The sequence below is a fragment of the Protopterus annectens genome, chromosome 7.part1 (genome assembly GCF_019279795.1).
Source record: "Protopterus annectens isolate FY-2018-M chromosome 7.part1, PAN1.0, whole genome shotgun sequence".
NCBI classification, from domain to species: domain Eukaryota; kingdom Metazoa; phylum Chordata; order Ceratodontiformes; family Protopteridae; genus Protopterus; species Protopterus annectens.
In genome coordinates this window covers 77095152-77113065 of record NC_056740.1, presented here as the reverse complement: position 1 = coordinate 77113065, position 17914 = coordinate 77095152, and the positions used below count along the sequence as shown (strand labels likewise).

At 41.1% G+C, this 17914-nt stretch overlaps 1 protein-coding gene across 1 annotated transcript in view; it reads right to left on the bottom strand.

Moving 5' to 3' along the window:
* LRRC49 (leucine rich repeat containing 49) overlaps positions 1–17914 on the bottom strand; it is a 2278115-nt gene that overhangs the window by 702302 nt on the left and 1557899 nt on the right. The window contains exon 12 of the mRNA XM_044078469.1: positions 15037–15274. Within this exon, the coding sequence (XP_043934404.1) occupies positions 15037–15274 (238 nt within the window). The remainder of the gene's footprint in view (positions 1–15036; positions 15275–17914) is intronic.

Genomic DNA, 17914 nt, shown 5'->3' with positions numbered 1-17914 from the left:
GGGATGGGTGAAGCCCACCTGACTGATGCGTCAGGAGATCCAGAACTGGGTCCAGTAACCAGGGCTCCAGTTGAAGGTGATGGCAAAGAAACGGAAGCCATATCTGACGAGGCCAGTAAGGAGCAATGAGGATGTTTGCAACCCAATGATTTTGCTTTCTGAAGTACCTTTAGAATGAGAGGGAAGGGTGGAAAAGCATATAGCAGTCCCGGAGGCCAATCGTGAGCAAGTGCATCCCTGGGTAACTATCCCGGAGGGGGAACTAGGGTGAAGTAGCTGCTGCATTTGTTGTTTAGGGGAGTGGCAAAAAGATTGCAGCATAGCTGGCACCATTTGTGGAAAATCAAGTCCGTAACTTCTTCCTTCAGGGACCACTCGTGAGGCATGAAGATAGGCCTGCTGAGCCTGTCCGCTATCACATTGGATTTTCCGGGAATGTGCATTTCCATCAGAAAACATTGGGAAGACATCGCCCATTGCCATACTCAAAGTGCCTCCTGACACAAGGGGTAAGATCTGGTTCTGCCCTGCTTGTTGAGGTACCATACCACTGACATATTGTCTGTCTGGATTGCAATGGTCCCCTGTAGGTAGAGTCTTGAAGTGCTTGCAATGCCAGAAGCATCGCTCTCCTCTCTAGAACATTGATGTGCAAATGATACTTGTGAGGTTGCCACGTTCCTTGGACAGTCTGTCCCAGATAATGCCCTCCCAGACCCTATCTGGGAAGTGTCTGTGTTCGCTGTGGCTACCGAATGTGGGTCTAGAAATGGTCTGCCCAGAGTCACATGGGGGGAGACCAGCCACCATAGTAGGTCCTTTTTGCAAGATTCCATGATCAAGATCATGTGTGACATTAGCAATTCCTGGAAAGACCACTGAGCAAAAAGTAGCCACTATAGAATCCGCATGTGTACACGTGCTAAAGGAACTAGCATAATAGCTGCAACCATTGAGCCCAGTACTTGTAAGACTTGTCTTGGCTGAACTCTCATCTTGTTTATGAGAAAGAAAACTTGTTGATGAATGGTTGACACCCTGTTTAGAGGCAGTTTTGCTATCATGCTTCTTGTATCTAAGTCTGCCCCTATAAAGGTAATAGACTGACAAGGCAACAAGGCAGACTTTTCATAGTTTATTGTGATGCCTAACTGGGAACAAGTTTGGATTGTGTAGTCCTGTGCCTTGATTAGTTGATGCCCAAGGGTAGCAGTGAGGAGCCAGTCATCTAGATATGGAAACACCTGGAATCCTAGACATCTCAGGTGAGCCGTGACCACTGCCATACACTTGGTGAACACCCTGGTGGCTGTGGTGAGACCAAAGAGCAAGGCCCTGAACTATCAAGTGACTGGCTCCCAGCTGGAAGCTTAGGAATCTCCTGGATTGCCTGTCCATTTTTATATGGTAGTACGTGTCATGGAGATATATGGAGCACATCCAATTGTCCTGACCCAAGAAGGGAAGAATGGACTGCAGTGTCACCATCCAGAACTTTGTCTTTTTTACCAATTGTTTAGCTTGCGGAGATTCAAGATTGGTCTCCAGTCCCCTGCCTTCTTTGGAACTAAAAAGAACCTTGAGTAAGTTCCGAATCCGATTTGGTCTGCGGGGACTTCCTGGATGGCTCTTTTTTCTAGAAATCTTTGAACCTCTAGGATTGCATGATCCCGAAGACTGGGTGGAACATCTGGGATAGAATGTTTGTCTTTTGTGAGGGACTGAGAACAGGGAATTTTGTAGCCTCTGGATATTATCGACAGTACCCATGTTTCTCTTGTGATAGATTGCCAGGCTGCTGGGTACAGTGATAATCTGTCCCCAACTGCCTCCAAAGGTGGACAGCCGGGTCTCCCTTCAAGAGTGCTGGAAGGGCCTAGCAGAGAAAGTATCTAAGTCGCCCTGCTGTTGCGGACCTCCTCAGTCGCAAGGGCAGGGTCTTCCATTGTTGTTTCCCCCTCTGCCCCGGGGGGAAAATCACCACGTGTCAGGCGAAGATCCCTGGGATTTTCGGAACCATATTTTCCGACTCTTCTGACCCTTAGGATAGGGTCAAGATGGAGTGGAAAAATGGACCCCTACAGCAGAGAGAGTCTTGCCATCCTGTTCACACCTGGTGAGAGTCTCTTTTACCTGAGGCCCAAACGAGGATGAGCCATCAAAGGGGGTGTTGGTAAATGAAGACTTAAAGGGTTCTGCAAATTGACAAAGGTGCATCCAGGAGTGTCTGCGTAAAGCTACTCCAATACCTGTTGCCCTACTTGCTCCATCTGTCGCATAAGAAATGAGCCTCATGGAGGAGTTTACCATGGAGGTCAAGCTCGCAAGCGGGGAAGCTGCCCTGTTCGCAACTCCGTCAGCTGTAGCATCTTGCAGGGTATCTCCTAGCTCCTTCAGGAGATCCCTCTGAAGTCGTGTGAAATGTGACAAGTAATTCAGCAATCTGAGAGTAAAAGTCACTGAAGAAAAAATACGCTTCCCATACCTGTCCATCGTATGAGACTCTGTCAGACTGACAGATGAAGTTTCCGCAAGTTCCTTCTTGGTGGCTGCTGCCACTACCACGGCATCAACAGGGACTCCCTTGGACAGGAAAGACTTATCTTCAAGAGCTGTAATAAATTTGCTATGTCTCCTCAGAACAAGTTCCATGGTCTCTGCAGCGCTCCATGCCTTTTGACTCACTACAGACAAAAGTGGGTCGAAAGGCGGAGACACCCAAGAGGTGGAGGGTCGGGAACCAAATGCTTCTAGGTATACGGACTCATCCTCAGAAGGGGCTAGGACTTCCAGCCACCCCTCTGTCTGAGGATTTCCAGGATATCTGAAAAAGAGACATCCTCAGAGGGGTACCGTAGGGACTCAGGGGAGTTTAGATGCTTCCTCTTACATTTCTTCTTCCGAGTCACCCAGTGGGGCATCCTGGGGCACAGGTTCCCTATGCTTGGCAGGAGGAAGGACAAAGGCCGGCACAGGCACCGAGGGTGGAGCAGTCTCAGGAGAAAGCACACTCATCACCTCGAAGGCACCATGGTCCTGATTCAAAAGAGCCTCTGGCTCCGAAGAGCATGGAGATCTCCTTCAAACCAGGAGCGAAGGCTCCGAGTCTGATGTAGGAGCTGGGCTCACCTGCACAGAAGCTCCGAGAGGGAGAGCGGGGTCGGACAAGGGTCAGATGCCACTTCCCCCCTTGGAGACAGCAAGAGAGTTTTGGCACCCAGACCCCTCAATGACTGAGACATCAAGGAGATTGGAGTGGTAGTCGGAACCAATAAGGGAGAAGAAACCAGAGCTAACGGTTCCACCATCACGACCTCCATGCACTCCCACTCCAAGCCCAAAGAGAGTCGGAGGAGGAATCGATGGAGAAGCTGGGAGGGCCGAAGGATCCAAATCCTTACGGGCTGGACTCGTGAGTAATTTAGCAAGTGCCAGTGACTTGAGGATCCTGTTGAACACTCTCTCCACATCATGATCCAAAAGTCTGGAGGACCAAGAGGAGTTGGAAGAGGACCGGTGACTGCCCGCTCCAGGTTGTAGCAGAGGAGATTGTGGAGCGGAGCGTACCGGCTCCAAAGAGGGAGACTTTGATCTCTTATGGATCCGAACTGGCTCCGAGGACACAGATGGAGCCACCAGAGACTTAGCTTTGTTGGAGCCAATGCTGGGGGGCCGACAGAGCTGAAAGCTTCTCAGTAAATTTTGTCTGTTCAGAGCTCAGAACCAATGGCTTTGAGTGTTTCGCGGACACTTTGACTGGCTGAGGATCCTGAGACGAGGCATCTTGAGGGTTCTTCACGAGGCCATCTAAAATAAGCTTAATTTTTCTTTCCTGCAGGACTCTGGAACTGAAAGCATGACAGATAAAGCAAGAGTCCTGCAGGTGACCAGCCCCTAAACAATAAACGCAACTCGTGTGCCCATCCGTAAGGGACATTTTCTAGCAACACGAGTCGCATATTTTAAACCCAGAGGGTTTAGACTCTTTAGACATAACTAGCACTAGTCAGGGAAAAGGCTTCCACAGAGAAAAACTATCATTCACAGCCTACAAGCAGGCGTAAACAAGCTGATAACCACAAAGGAAAAAAACTTTAAAATTATCTTTTTCTTCCCTTTTTTTTTTTTGAAAGAAAGAAGGAAGGAAGGAAAGGGGGAGAGCTTCTAATTTAAACAGCAAATCCCCCGATGAGAGAGCCTCTAACTTAAACTGCAATCCCAGAGAAAGGGTGAAGAAAGCGAAGAACCCTCTAACTTTAACGGGCTGTAAGGGGAAAACAGGCCTGAAAGAAAAAACGATGGCCAAAAACACCACAAAGAGCAGAGAAAGGGGTCCTTAGACTAACAAAGAAAGATACATACAATAAAGAATCAATATAACCAGTAAATTTACAAAAATATTAGCAAGTAACTATAAAAACAAAGTACTTAGCCTAAGCCAGTATGGAGCAATCTCGACACTGCAAGCAGCAAATGAGATCTGGGTGGCTGCTGCTAGCATGTTGGGATAAGGTGTAGCCTCGAGCCAGAAAAAGCTCTTGAGCTACTGTATATCGGCAGAGTCAGAGCCGAGGATCGGCTCCGAACCAAACCAGCAAGAATGAAGGCGAGAAGGGACAACATAACATCAGACTAACATTTGAGCATGACAATTAAAAATTCTGAAAAATGAAAGCTGTAGAAGCATAAATTTTCCCCCCTACTTATCAATAATCTTGCCATTCTTATCAGAAAGACTAGGATTGGAATTAACTAATTGTTTAGCAACAGTAGGATAAATTAAAACTATAGCTGCTAGGTGAGGTTTGAGAAGATTGTATAAAACTTAAAAAGATTGAGTAACTAGTCATTTTATCTTCATTTTCAGGGGCATCTGGCTGAGTACAGGAATACTGCAGAATGCAACACGCATATCCACCAAAGCTGAGAGAATTGAAGAATGGATGAAGGTTCTGGAAAATCCTTCTGTAACAGCTTATACCATTTTTAAGGGACTGAGAAACCTCATTGTTCTACCACTGAAAACAAGGCACATTCTTGAAACAGTGTCAGAAAAAAAAATAAATCCCCACAGGGAGAATCAGAAGCTGAGCTCTCCTCAGACTCTGAATCACATCTCCTCAGACTCTGAATCACAGATCTTCATCTTCAGATTCACAGTCTTGAATCTATTCAGGAAAAGAGGTGTCTCTCATTTACCAGAATCTACTTTACAAGAAGGATCAATAGCATGAATTAATGCATGAGCCAGAGCTACTAAACTACTCTTGTCCAAAGAGAATTGAGGAGGAATAGATATGTTTAAATTTCTGTTTCATTTTGACAGGAAAGATAGGGCCAACAGTGTAATTAACAGCAGCAGCTTCTCCAGGGATGGGCACAACATTCTGACAAAACAGGCAGACCTACCCTATTCCCCTCTCCTAGGACCAACGAGACTGGCTTTCCCTTCTACACTGAGGGGGAACCAACAGCCACAGAGTTCATAGCTAACTCGCAGTCCATAGTGGCTCTACGTGCTTCACCACAGGGAGCTGGTGTAAAAGATGAGTGGTCTGTGGCACAGCTACTGGCCACAACAGAGTCATCCATCTGCGGCTGAGGCAAATTGCAAGCCTGATAGGGTGGCAAAGTCTGTTTCCTTAATTTTTTTCTTTTTGTGACTAGAAAAAGGAACGACCATGCGACTGACAATTTGTTCCATGGTCAATCCGAAAATGGTCCATCGTTCCTGGGGAAAGCAAGCAAATGCCAGCAAAAATTTTAAATCTTTTAAAATCAAAATTTTCATATAAAAAGACAGTAAAAAGCATTTTAAAACACTTTGCCATCCCCAAAAAGTAAACACACACAACTTCTGCACAGAAAAATGGTTTGCAAATGCTTAACTTTTAAACTGACAGGAAAAAACAATGTTCTCTTTTAAAAGTACAATACAGTCTTGTGACAGTCCAATGCAACACAAACTCCTAGCTATAAGATAACTTTCCTAAGCAAGAAAATGTTGTTAAACAATTTTTAATAAAAAGGAATTTTTTTTTACCCCAAAGGGAACTTGTCTGCCTAGCAAAGGAACATCACAAACTGACTGTCGATCCTCAAAAGCCTCAGAAGAGCATACACTTCAGCATCAAGAAAGCTCTGAAGGGCTTGGTGCTCACATGTATTTTTTATTCAGCTCTGCTCAAGCTGCCTGGTGGTATGGGTGTGTGGAAGGTGCCCTGGAGCTTTGAAAGCTGTCCGGCTGTTATACCCTTGGCAGAATACCATACATACAAATACCATTTAGCTAACATCAATGCAACAGTGATCAATGTTATGAATGTCAAACTTGTTCTAATCACATCTAAACAATGCTCTCTAATGGCAAACCTTTCTTCACCATTACTTCTTCTGACCACGTCAAACTGAACTAATTCATACTAAGCTCCTAAGTGTCATCCTAGATGATGTCATGAAACATGACCACTACACAAAGCAAGCTATCAGCAAATACACAAAAAATGTGGCATTGATAGTATCTTTCATGAAGGGAAAAGGAAAAAAGTCTCTGACATAGGGGACATTCTGGAGGCTTTTAATTATCATTATGCAGAGCATCATAAAGATAAAATAAGTACAAATGAATGTGAGAAGTTAGAGAATACAGTTTCCAACATAACAAGAATTCCTGAGGAACCCAAGTTAGATCTACAAAAAACTATTTCTCTAAAGGAAATTATAGATGGGATTAAAGGAAGTAAGTTTAATAAAGCACCTGGAATAGATGGCTTAATTATTGAAATTTATAGATTGTTCTCTTCTTCTATAATCTCTCCTACATAAAACCTTTCTTGAAGTTCAAATATTAGCAAATATTGCTCCTTCTTGGAGATATTCGCTAATTTCCCCATATTAAAAGAGAATAAGAACCCTAATCATTGCAACTCATATAGCCCAATTTCTTTGTTGAATAATGATTATAAACTATTTATGTTAATTATGGTCAATAGACTGAAAATGCCCATATCTAAAATAATTAATGAAGACCAGACTGGTTTCATACATAACAGGCATACACAAGATAATATTAAAAGATTACCTCAATAGAGGAAACCATGAAGTATTGATAATAGGTCTAGAAGTTCAAAAGGCCTTTGACTCCTTAAATTGGGGTTATTTATTTAAAGTCTTAAACTTATTTGATTTTTCCCCTTTTTTAAAACAATGAAAAAGAAAATCTATGAAAATAATCTAGCATATGTCAAATTAGGTCCCTTTACTTCCAAAGCAATCTAAATCACTAGAGGTACTAGACAAGGATGTCCCATTTCCCCTATCCTATTTGCTATGACCATAAAAATACTTGCCATTTTAATACGTAATAACCCAAAGAAAAGAGGTATAAATATATATGACCAATATATTTCTAAAATAATGATGTTTGGCGATGATGTCTTACTTACCTTATCCAACTCTAAGCAAGTGTTAGGTGAAGTGGATACAGTAACAACAAATTTGCAAAAAATCTCAGGACTCTTCAACAAATCTAAATCAAAATATTTATTATTAAATAAAAAAATAACATACAGGTTCCAGTTAAGCGTATTATTGGAAACCAAGTTTCAACTCTAGACTATTTAGGAATAGTCCTAGGCAGGAATATAGAGGAAACCTTACAGCTTACCTATGCTAAAGCCATAGACAATCAAGACATTAATAAGCAAATGGAATAATTTCTTTACAACATTTGATGATAGGTTACAACTGATAAATCGAACAGACTGTAACAGTGGAGAACCAGTTACAATCGGTCGGAGGCCATCCAATTTGTAATGCAAAACAAAGGTAGTAGGAGAAGCCCGTGGCTGCTGCACAAATGGAATCTATTTGGTAGTTTGTCCTGAAAAGCTACAGATGTAGCTGCTGCCCTAGATGAAGCTGCTCTAGTCTTGAAAGGCAGTTTTGATGTCTGATTTCATAGGCGAAGGTAACTATACAGGTAAGCCATCTTGAAAGGGACATTTAGCAACTGGAAGGCCCAATCCTCTTCAAGATAAGATAAGGGCGCTTGACTGTGGCTGAACTGTTTGTTTAGTCCTGTCTAAATATCTAAGTTGGCGTGAACATCCTGAAAATGTACTTTTTGTTCCGACCTGTTGGAATAATCAGGGAGGGTTGTGCCATGGACTGGTGGGTCTGGGTCAAAAGCACTGGGTCCAGATGCCTCCAGAGCTGCACACAGGTAATGATGGAGGAACGAAACCATCTGCTATCTGCAGTCAGGGGCAAATGGCAATCATGGTAACTCTCAAGGTGATAGCTTCGTTGAATTAATTGAGAGATCAGTGGAAAGGAGGAGCATAAAGAACCCCCCAGGCCAATCGGACTAAAGCATCTCTGGTGGGATGGCCTGTGTGAAATGAGGCTGGCTTGGATGGTTTGTGAAGTCTCTGGATATAAGCAGTTGATGTCTGGTGGTGGCGCGTAGGAGAGCCAGTGTCCAAATATGGGAACACCTAGAATCACTCCCCCCATCATCCGCGCAGATAAGCCGCGCATGGAGAGTTGACAATCGAATTCAGGTTGCCAACTGGGAGTTCATTTTGTCTGGAACCCCTCAGCTGTTGCAACAAGTGCGCCTGTCATTGACATTTTCTTAATGTCAATCACACTTCGCCCTCTGACCTGACTGTCTTTCTTTAGACATCCTGAAAGGCTCTAAAAAAACACAAACACAACACACACACACACCCTTTAACCAAATAAAAATCCAGTCACACACTGAAAGGACAGAAAAAAAAAGGAGGGCTAAAGGGATACTAAAAATAAACTAAAACTAAATAGATAGGATAGAATTTGAAGTTTTTTTTAAAAAAAAACTCACTAAACCTGCCAGAGCCAGTAGAAATCCAGAAAGAGGGAAGACTGACAACTTAACATAAATGGTTTTGTTACCCAAAATATTATATATAGCACAAGCTCTTATACTTCCACCAGGAAAGAAAATCCTTAAATATATCACTTCAATTCTGATGAAATTGCTATGGCACCCCAAAAGAGAGTGGCATATTCTCAGCATATCAGAAAATGGGAACAAGGGGGGGGGTTAAAATTCCCAGAGACTGAAACTTATATAAAGACATCTATAATTAAAATAGTGATGAATTGGATTAATCCTAAGATACTCTTCCAATTGGAAACAGTTACACTCCATTATACTTCTTCTTTTGGCTGCTCCCGTCAGGGGTCACCACAGCAGATCAACTGTTTCCATGTCTTCCTGTCCTCTGCAACTTGTTCTGTCACACCACCCACCTGTATGTCCTCTCTCACCACATCCATAAACCTTATGTTAGGCCTTCCTCTTTTCCTCTAACCTGGCAGCTTCATCCTTAGCATCGTTTTCCCAATATACTCTGCATCCCTCCTCAGCACATGTCCAAACCAATGTAATCTTACCTCTCTGGCTTTGTCTCCAAACCTTCCAACCTGGGCTGACCCTCTAATATACTTATTCCTAATCCTGTCCATCCTCCTCACACCCAGTGCAAATCTTAACATCTTCAACTCTGCCATGTCAAGCTCTGACTTCTGCCTTTTTGTCAATGCCACTGTCTCCAACCCATATAACATAGCTGGTCTCACTACCCTCTTGTAGACCTTCCCTTTCACTCTTACTGGTACTCATCTGTCACAAATCATTCCTGACACTCTTCTCCACCCACTCCATCCTGCCTGTACTCTCTTCTTCACCTCTCTTCCACACTCACCATTACTCTGAACTGTTGATCCCAAGTATTTAAACTCATCTTCCTTTGCCACCTCTACTCCTTGCATCCTCACCATTCCTCTATCCTCCCTCTCATTCACACACACATATTCTGTCTTAGTCCTGCTGACCTTCATTCCTCTTCTCTCTAGACCATATCTCCACCTCTCCAGGGTCTCCTCTACCTGTTCCCTGCTCTCATTACAGATCACGTCATCTGCAAACATCATAGTACACGGGGACTCCTGTCTGATCTCGTCTGTCAACCTGTCCATCACCATTACAAATAAGAAAGGGCTCAGAGCTGAACCTTGATGTAATCCCACCTCCACCTTAAACTTATCCGTCACTACCACTGCAGACCTCACCGCTGTCACACTACCCTCGTACATATCCTGTACCACTCTTACATACTTCTCTGACACTCCCGACTTCCTCTTACAATACCACGACTCCTCTCTAGGCACCCTGTCATATGCTTTCTCTAAATCCACAAAGACACAATGCAACTCCTTCTGACATTCTCTGTGCTTCTCCATCAATACTCTCAAAGCAAACATCGCATCTGTAGTGCTCTTTCCTGGCATGAAACCATACTGCTGATCACTAATCATCACCTCCCTTCTTAACCTAGCTTCCACTACTCTTTCCCATAACTTCATGCTGTGACTGATTAATTTAATCCCTCTGTAGTTACAACAGCTCTGCACATCACCCTTATTCTTAAAAATCAGTACCAAAACACTTTCTCCATTCCTCAGGCATCCTCTCACTTTCCAAGATTTCATTAAACAATCTAGTTAAAAACTCCACTGCCATTTCACCTAAACACCTCCATGCTTCCACAGGTATGTAATCTAGACCAACAGCCTTTCTGTTCTTCATCCTCTTCATAGCTATCCTTACTTCCTCCTTGCTAATCCACTGCACTTCATGATTCACTATCCGCACATTATTCAACCTTCTCTCCCTCTCATTCTCTTCATTCATCAGCCCCTCAGAGTACTCTTTCCATCTGCTCAACACACTCTCCTCACTTGTGAGTATGTTTCCCTCATTATCCTTTATCACCCTTACCTGCTGCACATCTTTACTAGCTCGGTCCCTCTGTCTAGCCAATCAGTACAGGTCCTTTTCTCCCTCCTTAGTGTCCAACCTTTTATACAACTCATCATACGCCTTATCCTTAAGCCTTCGCCACCTCTCTCTCTGCCATGCACCTCATCTCCTTATACTCTTGTCTACTTTCTTCATCTCTCGGGCAATCCCACTTCTTCTTCGCCAACCTCTTTCTCTGTATACTCTCCTGTACTTCATTCCACCACCAGGTCTCCTTGTCCTCCTTCCTCTTTCCAGATGTCACACCAAGCACCTTTCTAGCCATCTCTCTTACTAGCTCTGCTGTAGTTACCCAGCTATTCGGTAACTCTTCACTGCCACCCAGTGCCTGTCTTAACTCTTCCCTGAACATCACCTCACAATTACCATTTTTCAATTTCCATCATTTGATCCTTGGTGCTGCCCTCACACTCATCCTCCTTTTCTTGATCACCAATGTCATCCTACAAACCACCATCCTATGCTGCCTAACTACACTTTCCCCTTATACTAATGAATGAAAATTATTTATCAAAGAATGCTTTGGTAACTGACAAAGATAATACGATATGGCACTGTTTAAGTTTAAATTTACAGTATAGTACAACAAAATTAACTAAACTAACACTAATAAACACCATTTTTGATGTGTTTAGAAAATTCACTAACAAAACTTTAGATATAAAACGATGGCATAGATTTTTAATACCATTTACTATTACAAGGGATTTACCTGATAAAACACAGAGAGATTTTTGGTTTATGGGAAAATAATAACCTATTTTGTTGGTTGCAATGTATTGAATACCAACAAGCTTTGAACACACAAAGTATACTGTCAACCTATGGCCTATCCCCTAATGACTGGTTGGTTCTTCAGAGTGTCACAGCATATGCTAAGGATCTGTGTAGAATAATGCATAACTCATCCTTCAAAACCACACCAAAAATTATAAATTGGATTTTTGGAATTCTATATAATAATATCAATGTTAAGAATAGATTATCATATCTACATAATACTTTAAATGTCTATAAGACAGCTCCTAAAGATTCTTACTGGCAATACCTAACTAAAGGGTTTCAAGTATCATTATCAATGGAAGATAAAACAAACATTTTATTTTCCTTTAAACTAACTTCATACTCACAATTCTGGAGGATTGTTCATTGGAAATTTCTACACAGATCCTTTTTGACACCTGAGAAACTCTCAAAAATGAACCTTTCAAACAGCAAGTTATGTTGGAGATGTCATCTGTCCACTAATGCTGACTGGTCTCATATTTTTTATGACTGTACTAATATTAAACCATATTGGAATGAGATTAACAAATTTCTTCAAGCTATCTATACTGATATATTTGTTTTGACAAAGTCTTTAATTCTATTGAATGTTGTCAATAGTAATAATATGAAGAAAGGTGACCTGTATTTGTTGTGGACAATGTTAGCAACAGCTAGAAAATGTATAACTAGAAGCTGGAACTCTAATGTAGCACCCACAATGGAGGAATTCCTATAATCACTGAAAAAATGCCTACTAATGGAGAAAAAAACTAAAGAGTTAAGAACTTTTCCTAAGCCATTGGTTAACAGTCCGTGGAGGAAAGTTTTGAATTTGATTGATACCCTTCAGATGGAACCAAACTCTTCCTAACTATCATAGTTTATACATTAACTTATTATTTAACTACAAATGTGTTTATCTGAATCTTTTTTGTCAGGCTGGATGTAAATACTGTAAATAGTTATTGAATGTTATGAATGTATTAAATTATTGTGTGATTTCATCAAAATAAAAATCATTTGAGTAAAAAAAAAAAAGTGGCACCCACCAACCTATATGCTAATCCTATAGCTGTCAACCAACAATCTACCCAAATAACCATGACAGGAGAACGCTACAACAAAACAGCTAATTATGCAGCTGATATGCTTAGTAAATCTCATCACTGCATGGTACTAAAACAGATACACTGAGCAGAATTGTCTTACTATCTAATACTTGCACAACTAAAAACTCTTCACAGTCCAACTTTCCAACTTGAAAAATGCCAAATACTAAACAATATTATTCAGCCTTACTCTCCATCTGGAACTCTTCACTCTACTGACAATTTTTATTGCACTCATTTAAATCAATCAATATTGCAGATGACTCACTGCACTCCTCTTATGTCTGCTAAAGTCTGGAATTCCATTTCCCTCTCACTCAGACAAATTAGCAACCTGAAATCCTTCAAGCTACTATAGAACTAACACATAAATGTCTCATGTCTTTGTTAATATGCCACAGCTGGCTAATCCCCCTAAACTATCATTACCCATTCTATCCCATCCTGCTCTAAAATGACAACTTGGTCAATAATCTCCTATCTTACCCTGAACAATTATGTCTGCTTGGTCACAAGCTCTGTACTGTACTCTCCTCAACTTTACATTGTTATGAAAGTTCAGTTTACCACTATCCTACTATTATAACATACTACAGGTAAAAAAATCTGTCTCTCTAAATAATCATTATGATCTGCATTTGAATGACTTTTCAAATTACTGGAATGCATGTATCACGATTATTATAGTTTGTATGTTGACTATTCATATGGATCTTGCCAGTTTTGTTATCTCACTATTGTATGCTTAATAACCATTTCTTTTCACTTTGCATTATTGTATGTTCAAATGATACATCACACTATCTATATATGCATGTTACTTTCTTTCTGTACCTTGTAGAAATCCAGTCAAGCTGAACCTCAAACCCACCACTCATACCAAAACAGCTGCTATGATGCTTTTTTCAGAAGCAATGTCAGCCTAGTGCAAAAGCTGCACTGACAAGGAGTGGCCTACATGGAGCTCCATCTGGTGTGGCGTGCAGAGTTATGTGATAGTCAGGCCTCACTCATTTGGCCATCAGTGGAGTAACCAGCCTATAAAATTTGAAAAGTGATGTCAAAATTTACTGCATCCTGGGAAGTCCTGGTATCCAACCATGTTAGGACTCTATCTCCATCCTGGTATTTCCCTTCCTAATCCAACAAAAATCACCACGTAGCCGATGTCCTCCAACCTCAAACCAGAATTTTTATTTTATTTTAATTTTGATTAATAAATTCTGGTTTGAGGTTGGAGGACATCGGCTACGTGGTGATTTTTGTTGGAACTTCACCGTTTGGCACTTTTTCTTGGTTTCCCTTCCTAATGTATCAATCCACATTGCCTTTTCACTGTCCAACCTTCCCCATCACCACCTGTCAATGCTCTGCATGTCCATATCTATCAAATGTCCTCACCACCTTGTGTGTGTGTGTGTGTGTGTGTGTGTGTGTGTATACTGCCCCTGTCCGAGTCTGTATTGTATGTTTGTCTGTCTGTCTGTCTCTACTGTTTGCCTTTCTCCCTTGACCTGACCCACAACTGACCCCCACTATCCTCCCCCACCCTTATTTTGTAACTCTTACAAAAGAGGCTCTTCCTTCCCACAAAAAACCTCCCCCTTCCATTCACACCTTATGATTAACCTTGTATGTTTGCTCTTCTCTTTTTTTCCCCCAAATTTCCTATCTACCTTATTTTTTCCCCATTGTTACCCTTGCATTGTTACCCTTCTTGTGGTGAATCAGCACAAGATACAGCTGTATTGTGCTATACTGCATGCATCTGCACACACTGACTTGGCCACATGTGATCACTCACACTACTGTAGTGCTGCAACAACCATAAAGCAGCACAGTATTGCTTATGCCATTACTGCTATGCCCTTTTTTTTTTTTTTTTTTTTTAGTTATGCAGTCCTTTGGTTGGACTGCCAGTGCAGTTCAGTGACTAATATATATATATATGTATATATATATATATATATATATATATATACTTGTCTGTGAATCCTGGTTTCTGAATATTTTACCAAACAGGAATTTAACAGCTAGCAAAGATAAAATCATGAAACTGCAATCACTTGAGAATATTATGTAACTGTAGATATGGTCTCATATTTACAGGGTACAGAAACTGTTCACCTATGGTTATATAGCTTTTCAGATACATAAATGTATGTATGAGCACTCTTCTTTACAACCCTAGAAACAAATCTACTGCAGTTATATCAGTATAAAAAATACATAGTAGTTGGTAAACCTTGGCAACAGTACTTAATATAAGTGACTTCTTAAATGACTTACTGAAATACTTGGAAATTTGATTTTTAATTTGTTCAGAATAGGGACAATATCTTCAAAGTCCATGAACTTAAAAGAAACGGTAGTAATAATTCCTGCAGTCTGCAGATTCCAGCTCCGCTCAAGTGAATCCAGAGCTCCTGGCCCGTATAAATGAAAAGTGTTTCCATCCAATTCAGCCAAGTAAGCTTCTGAAACTGACATGCCCTGTATAGTGCTACCTTGCAGCTTCTCTGGAGACCTGTCAGAAATTAAGAAGCAACTATTTAATTCTACTCTATCTGTTCACAAAAGGGGAAAAAACACAGCAGTGCTGAAGAGGAAAACACCAACATTCTCCCATTGTTAGGATAGTTTATTACAGCAGACAAAACTAAATTAATGGCAAAAAACAAGTACATTGATGTGACAAGCTATGCAAATTATATACACACATTATTTATTTTTTTATTTTATTTTACATTTGTTAACCGGGCTAGTCCAACTGGATACATGTCCATTTTCAGTGGAGGCCCGAGGAGAAAAGCTCCACTATCTAATACTTAACAAGCTAAGAATATACAAGTTATACAGTAAAACCATTTTCATAAACTTCATTAGAGGCTATCTAAGTGTCTGAGTACAGTGTGAGTCAATAGCATGAGTCTATAATAGATACTTTACTAGGTTATGAAAGTTATTAATATAGACATAAGTAACAAAATCTATAATTTTATATAACTAATGAGCTATAGCCAGAAACCTTTTTAAAGGAAGAGAGGAAAGGAAAATCAGGTGAGAGGAAGGAGGGAAGGAAAGGAAGAGAGCAAGGTTACCCAGGGTTATTGCAAGAGCAAAGCCAGTGGTTAGTTAGGAAGAGTTTTAGATTGGTTTTAAATAGTGGAATAGAAGTCAGGGATGTAAGGTCTGGTGGTAGTAGATTCCATATTTTGCCAATTGAGTTAGAAAATATGGAGTCACCTGCTACATTATTTGCTCTAGAGGTTTTACAAGAGTTTTGTTACAGGAACGTAGATTCCTCATGTTGTGGTAGGGCTTTATGAGGGTAGAGAGCATTGGTGTGTTTTCAGGGTGGTAGAGGACTTTGTGGGCAATAGTGAGTTGATAGTATTGGATGAGATGGGGTAGTTCCAGCCACCCTAGTTTTATGAGATTCAAGCAATGGTGAGTTCTGTATGGAGAGGCAGTGGCAAATCTGGCATATTGTTGTAGGATGTGGTTAGTTTATTGAGGTTGTACTTAGACAGATTAGTGTATATAGAAGAAGCATATAAAAGGGTTGATATTAAGTGGGTTCTAGCTATAGTAGTTCTAGCCTCAGGGGTTAGGAAAGATTTGATTCTATAGAGTGAACCAAGTTTCCTGTTAGTTGTTTTTATAGTGGAGTTGATATGACAGTCAAATTTTAGTTGGTTGTCAATAGTAATACCAAGAGTTTAGTGGTTTGGTCAGGAGTGATAAGAGTGCCATTGTTTGATGTAAGTGTGAAATCAATGGAGGGTGATAGGTGAGTGGGTGGAAAGAGCAGAAGTTTGGTTTTTTTGGGGTTAAGTAGGAGACAGTGGTTAGAGAACCATTGCTCAATGGTGGTGAAGGTGTGCTGTGTTAGTGAGTGAAGTTCAGTCTGGGTTGAGGCAGAGCAAATGATTGTTGTGTCATCAGCATATTGAATACAAGTAGATAGAGGAGTGGCTAGATGTAGATCATTAATAAAAATGGAAAACAGAAGAGGACCTAAGATGGAGCCCTGAGGAACTCCTATAGAGGTGGGGAGAAGATTAGAGAGGTGGTTGTCCCAGAGAACTGCCTGTTCGCGTTTTTCAAGATAGGATGTGAACCAGCTTAAGGCTTGATTGTCAAGAGAGAGGGAATGTAAGCGTTGTAGGAGAAGTTGATGATTAACCATGTCGAAGGCTTTAGACAGGTCTACAAAGAATGCAGAAGAAGTAGTGTTATTGTTGCGATTTATGTTGATAGAGTCGATGAAGGATAGTAGGGCGGTGGTAGTACTGTGGTATGGGCGAAACCCATGTTGGCAGTTAGCTAGGAGATTGTTGCTTAACAGGTGATTAAGTAACTGTTTGTGAATACATTTCTCCATAATTTTTGCAAGAGGAGATAGTAATGCTATGGGGCGGTAGTTAGAATACTCTAAAGAGTCACCGCCTTTGAAGAGAGGGATGATGTAGGAGATTTTCCAGACAGAAGGGATAGTACATTCTTTTACAGTCCTATTAATTAGTAGAGAGATGGGGTATGCTATTGCTTTGGCACCTAGTTGGAGGTATTCTGCAGGTAATTTATCTGCTGAAGGGGTTGTTGGCTTAAGTTTTTGAAGTAAGGACAAAATGTAGGAGGTAGATATGGGTTGGAGGTGAAATGGAGGAGGGGTGGAGCTAGGCTTAGTGAGTTTGGAGATGTCAGGGCTTTGTTGTTCAGCTAGCTTTAGAATGGCTGAAGTAAAGAAGGTGTTAAAGGCATTAGCTATTTCTGAGGGGGAGTTGGTATTAGAGCCTTGTGGAGTAGGTGTGGCTGGTTTACCTGGGGATAGAAGAGTATTAATAGCAGACCAAAATTTATTTGGTTGGTGGAGGGAAGATTGTTGTAATTGAGTGTAGAAATGTTTTTTATCATTTAGGATAGCGTGTTTCGTCATATTTCTTTTTGTTTAAACGAGAGATGGTCAGTTATATTTTAGTGGTTCGCCATGTGTTCCAGGCTTTGTTTCTTTTAAGAATTAGTTGCCTAGTTTTGTTAGAGAGCCATGGAGCTGTATTAGATTAAATACGTATGGAACGCTGTGGGGCATGGTGTTCAAGGATGGTGAGAAAGGTATTATTGAAGTGGTTAACTACTTCATCTATTGGGAGTGTTTTAAGAG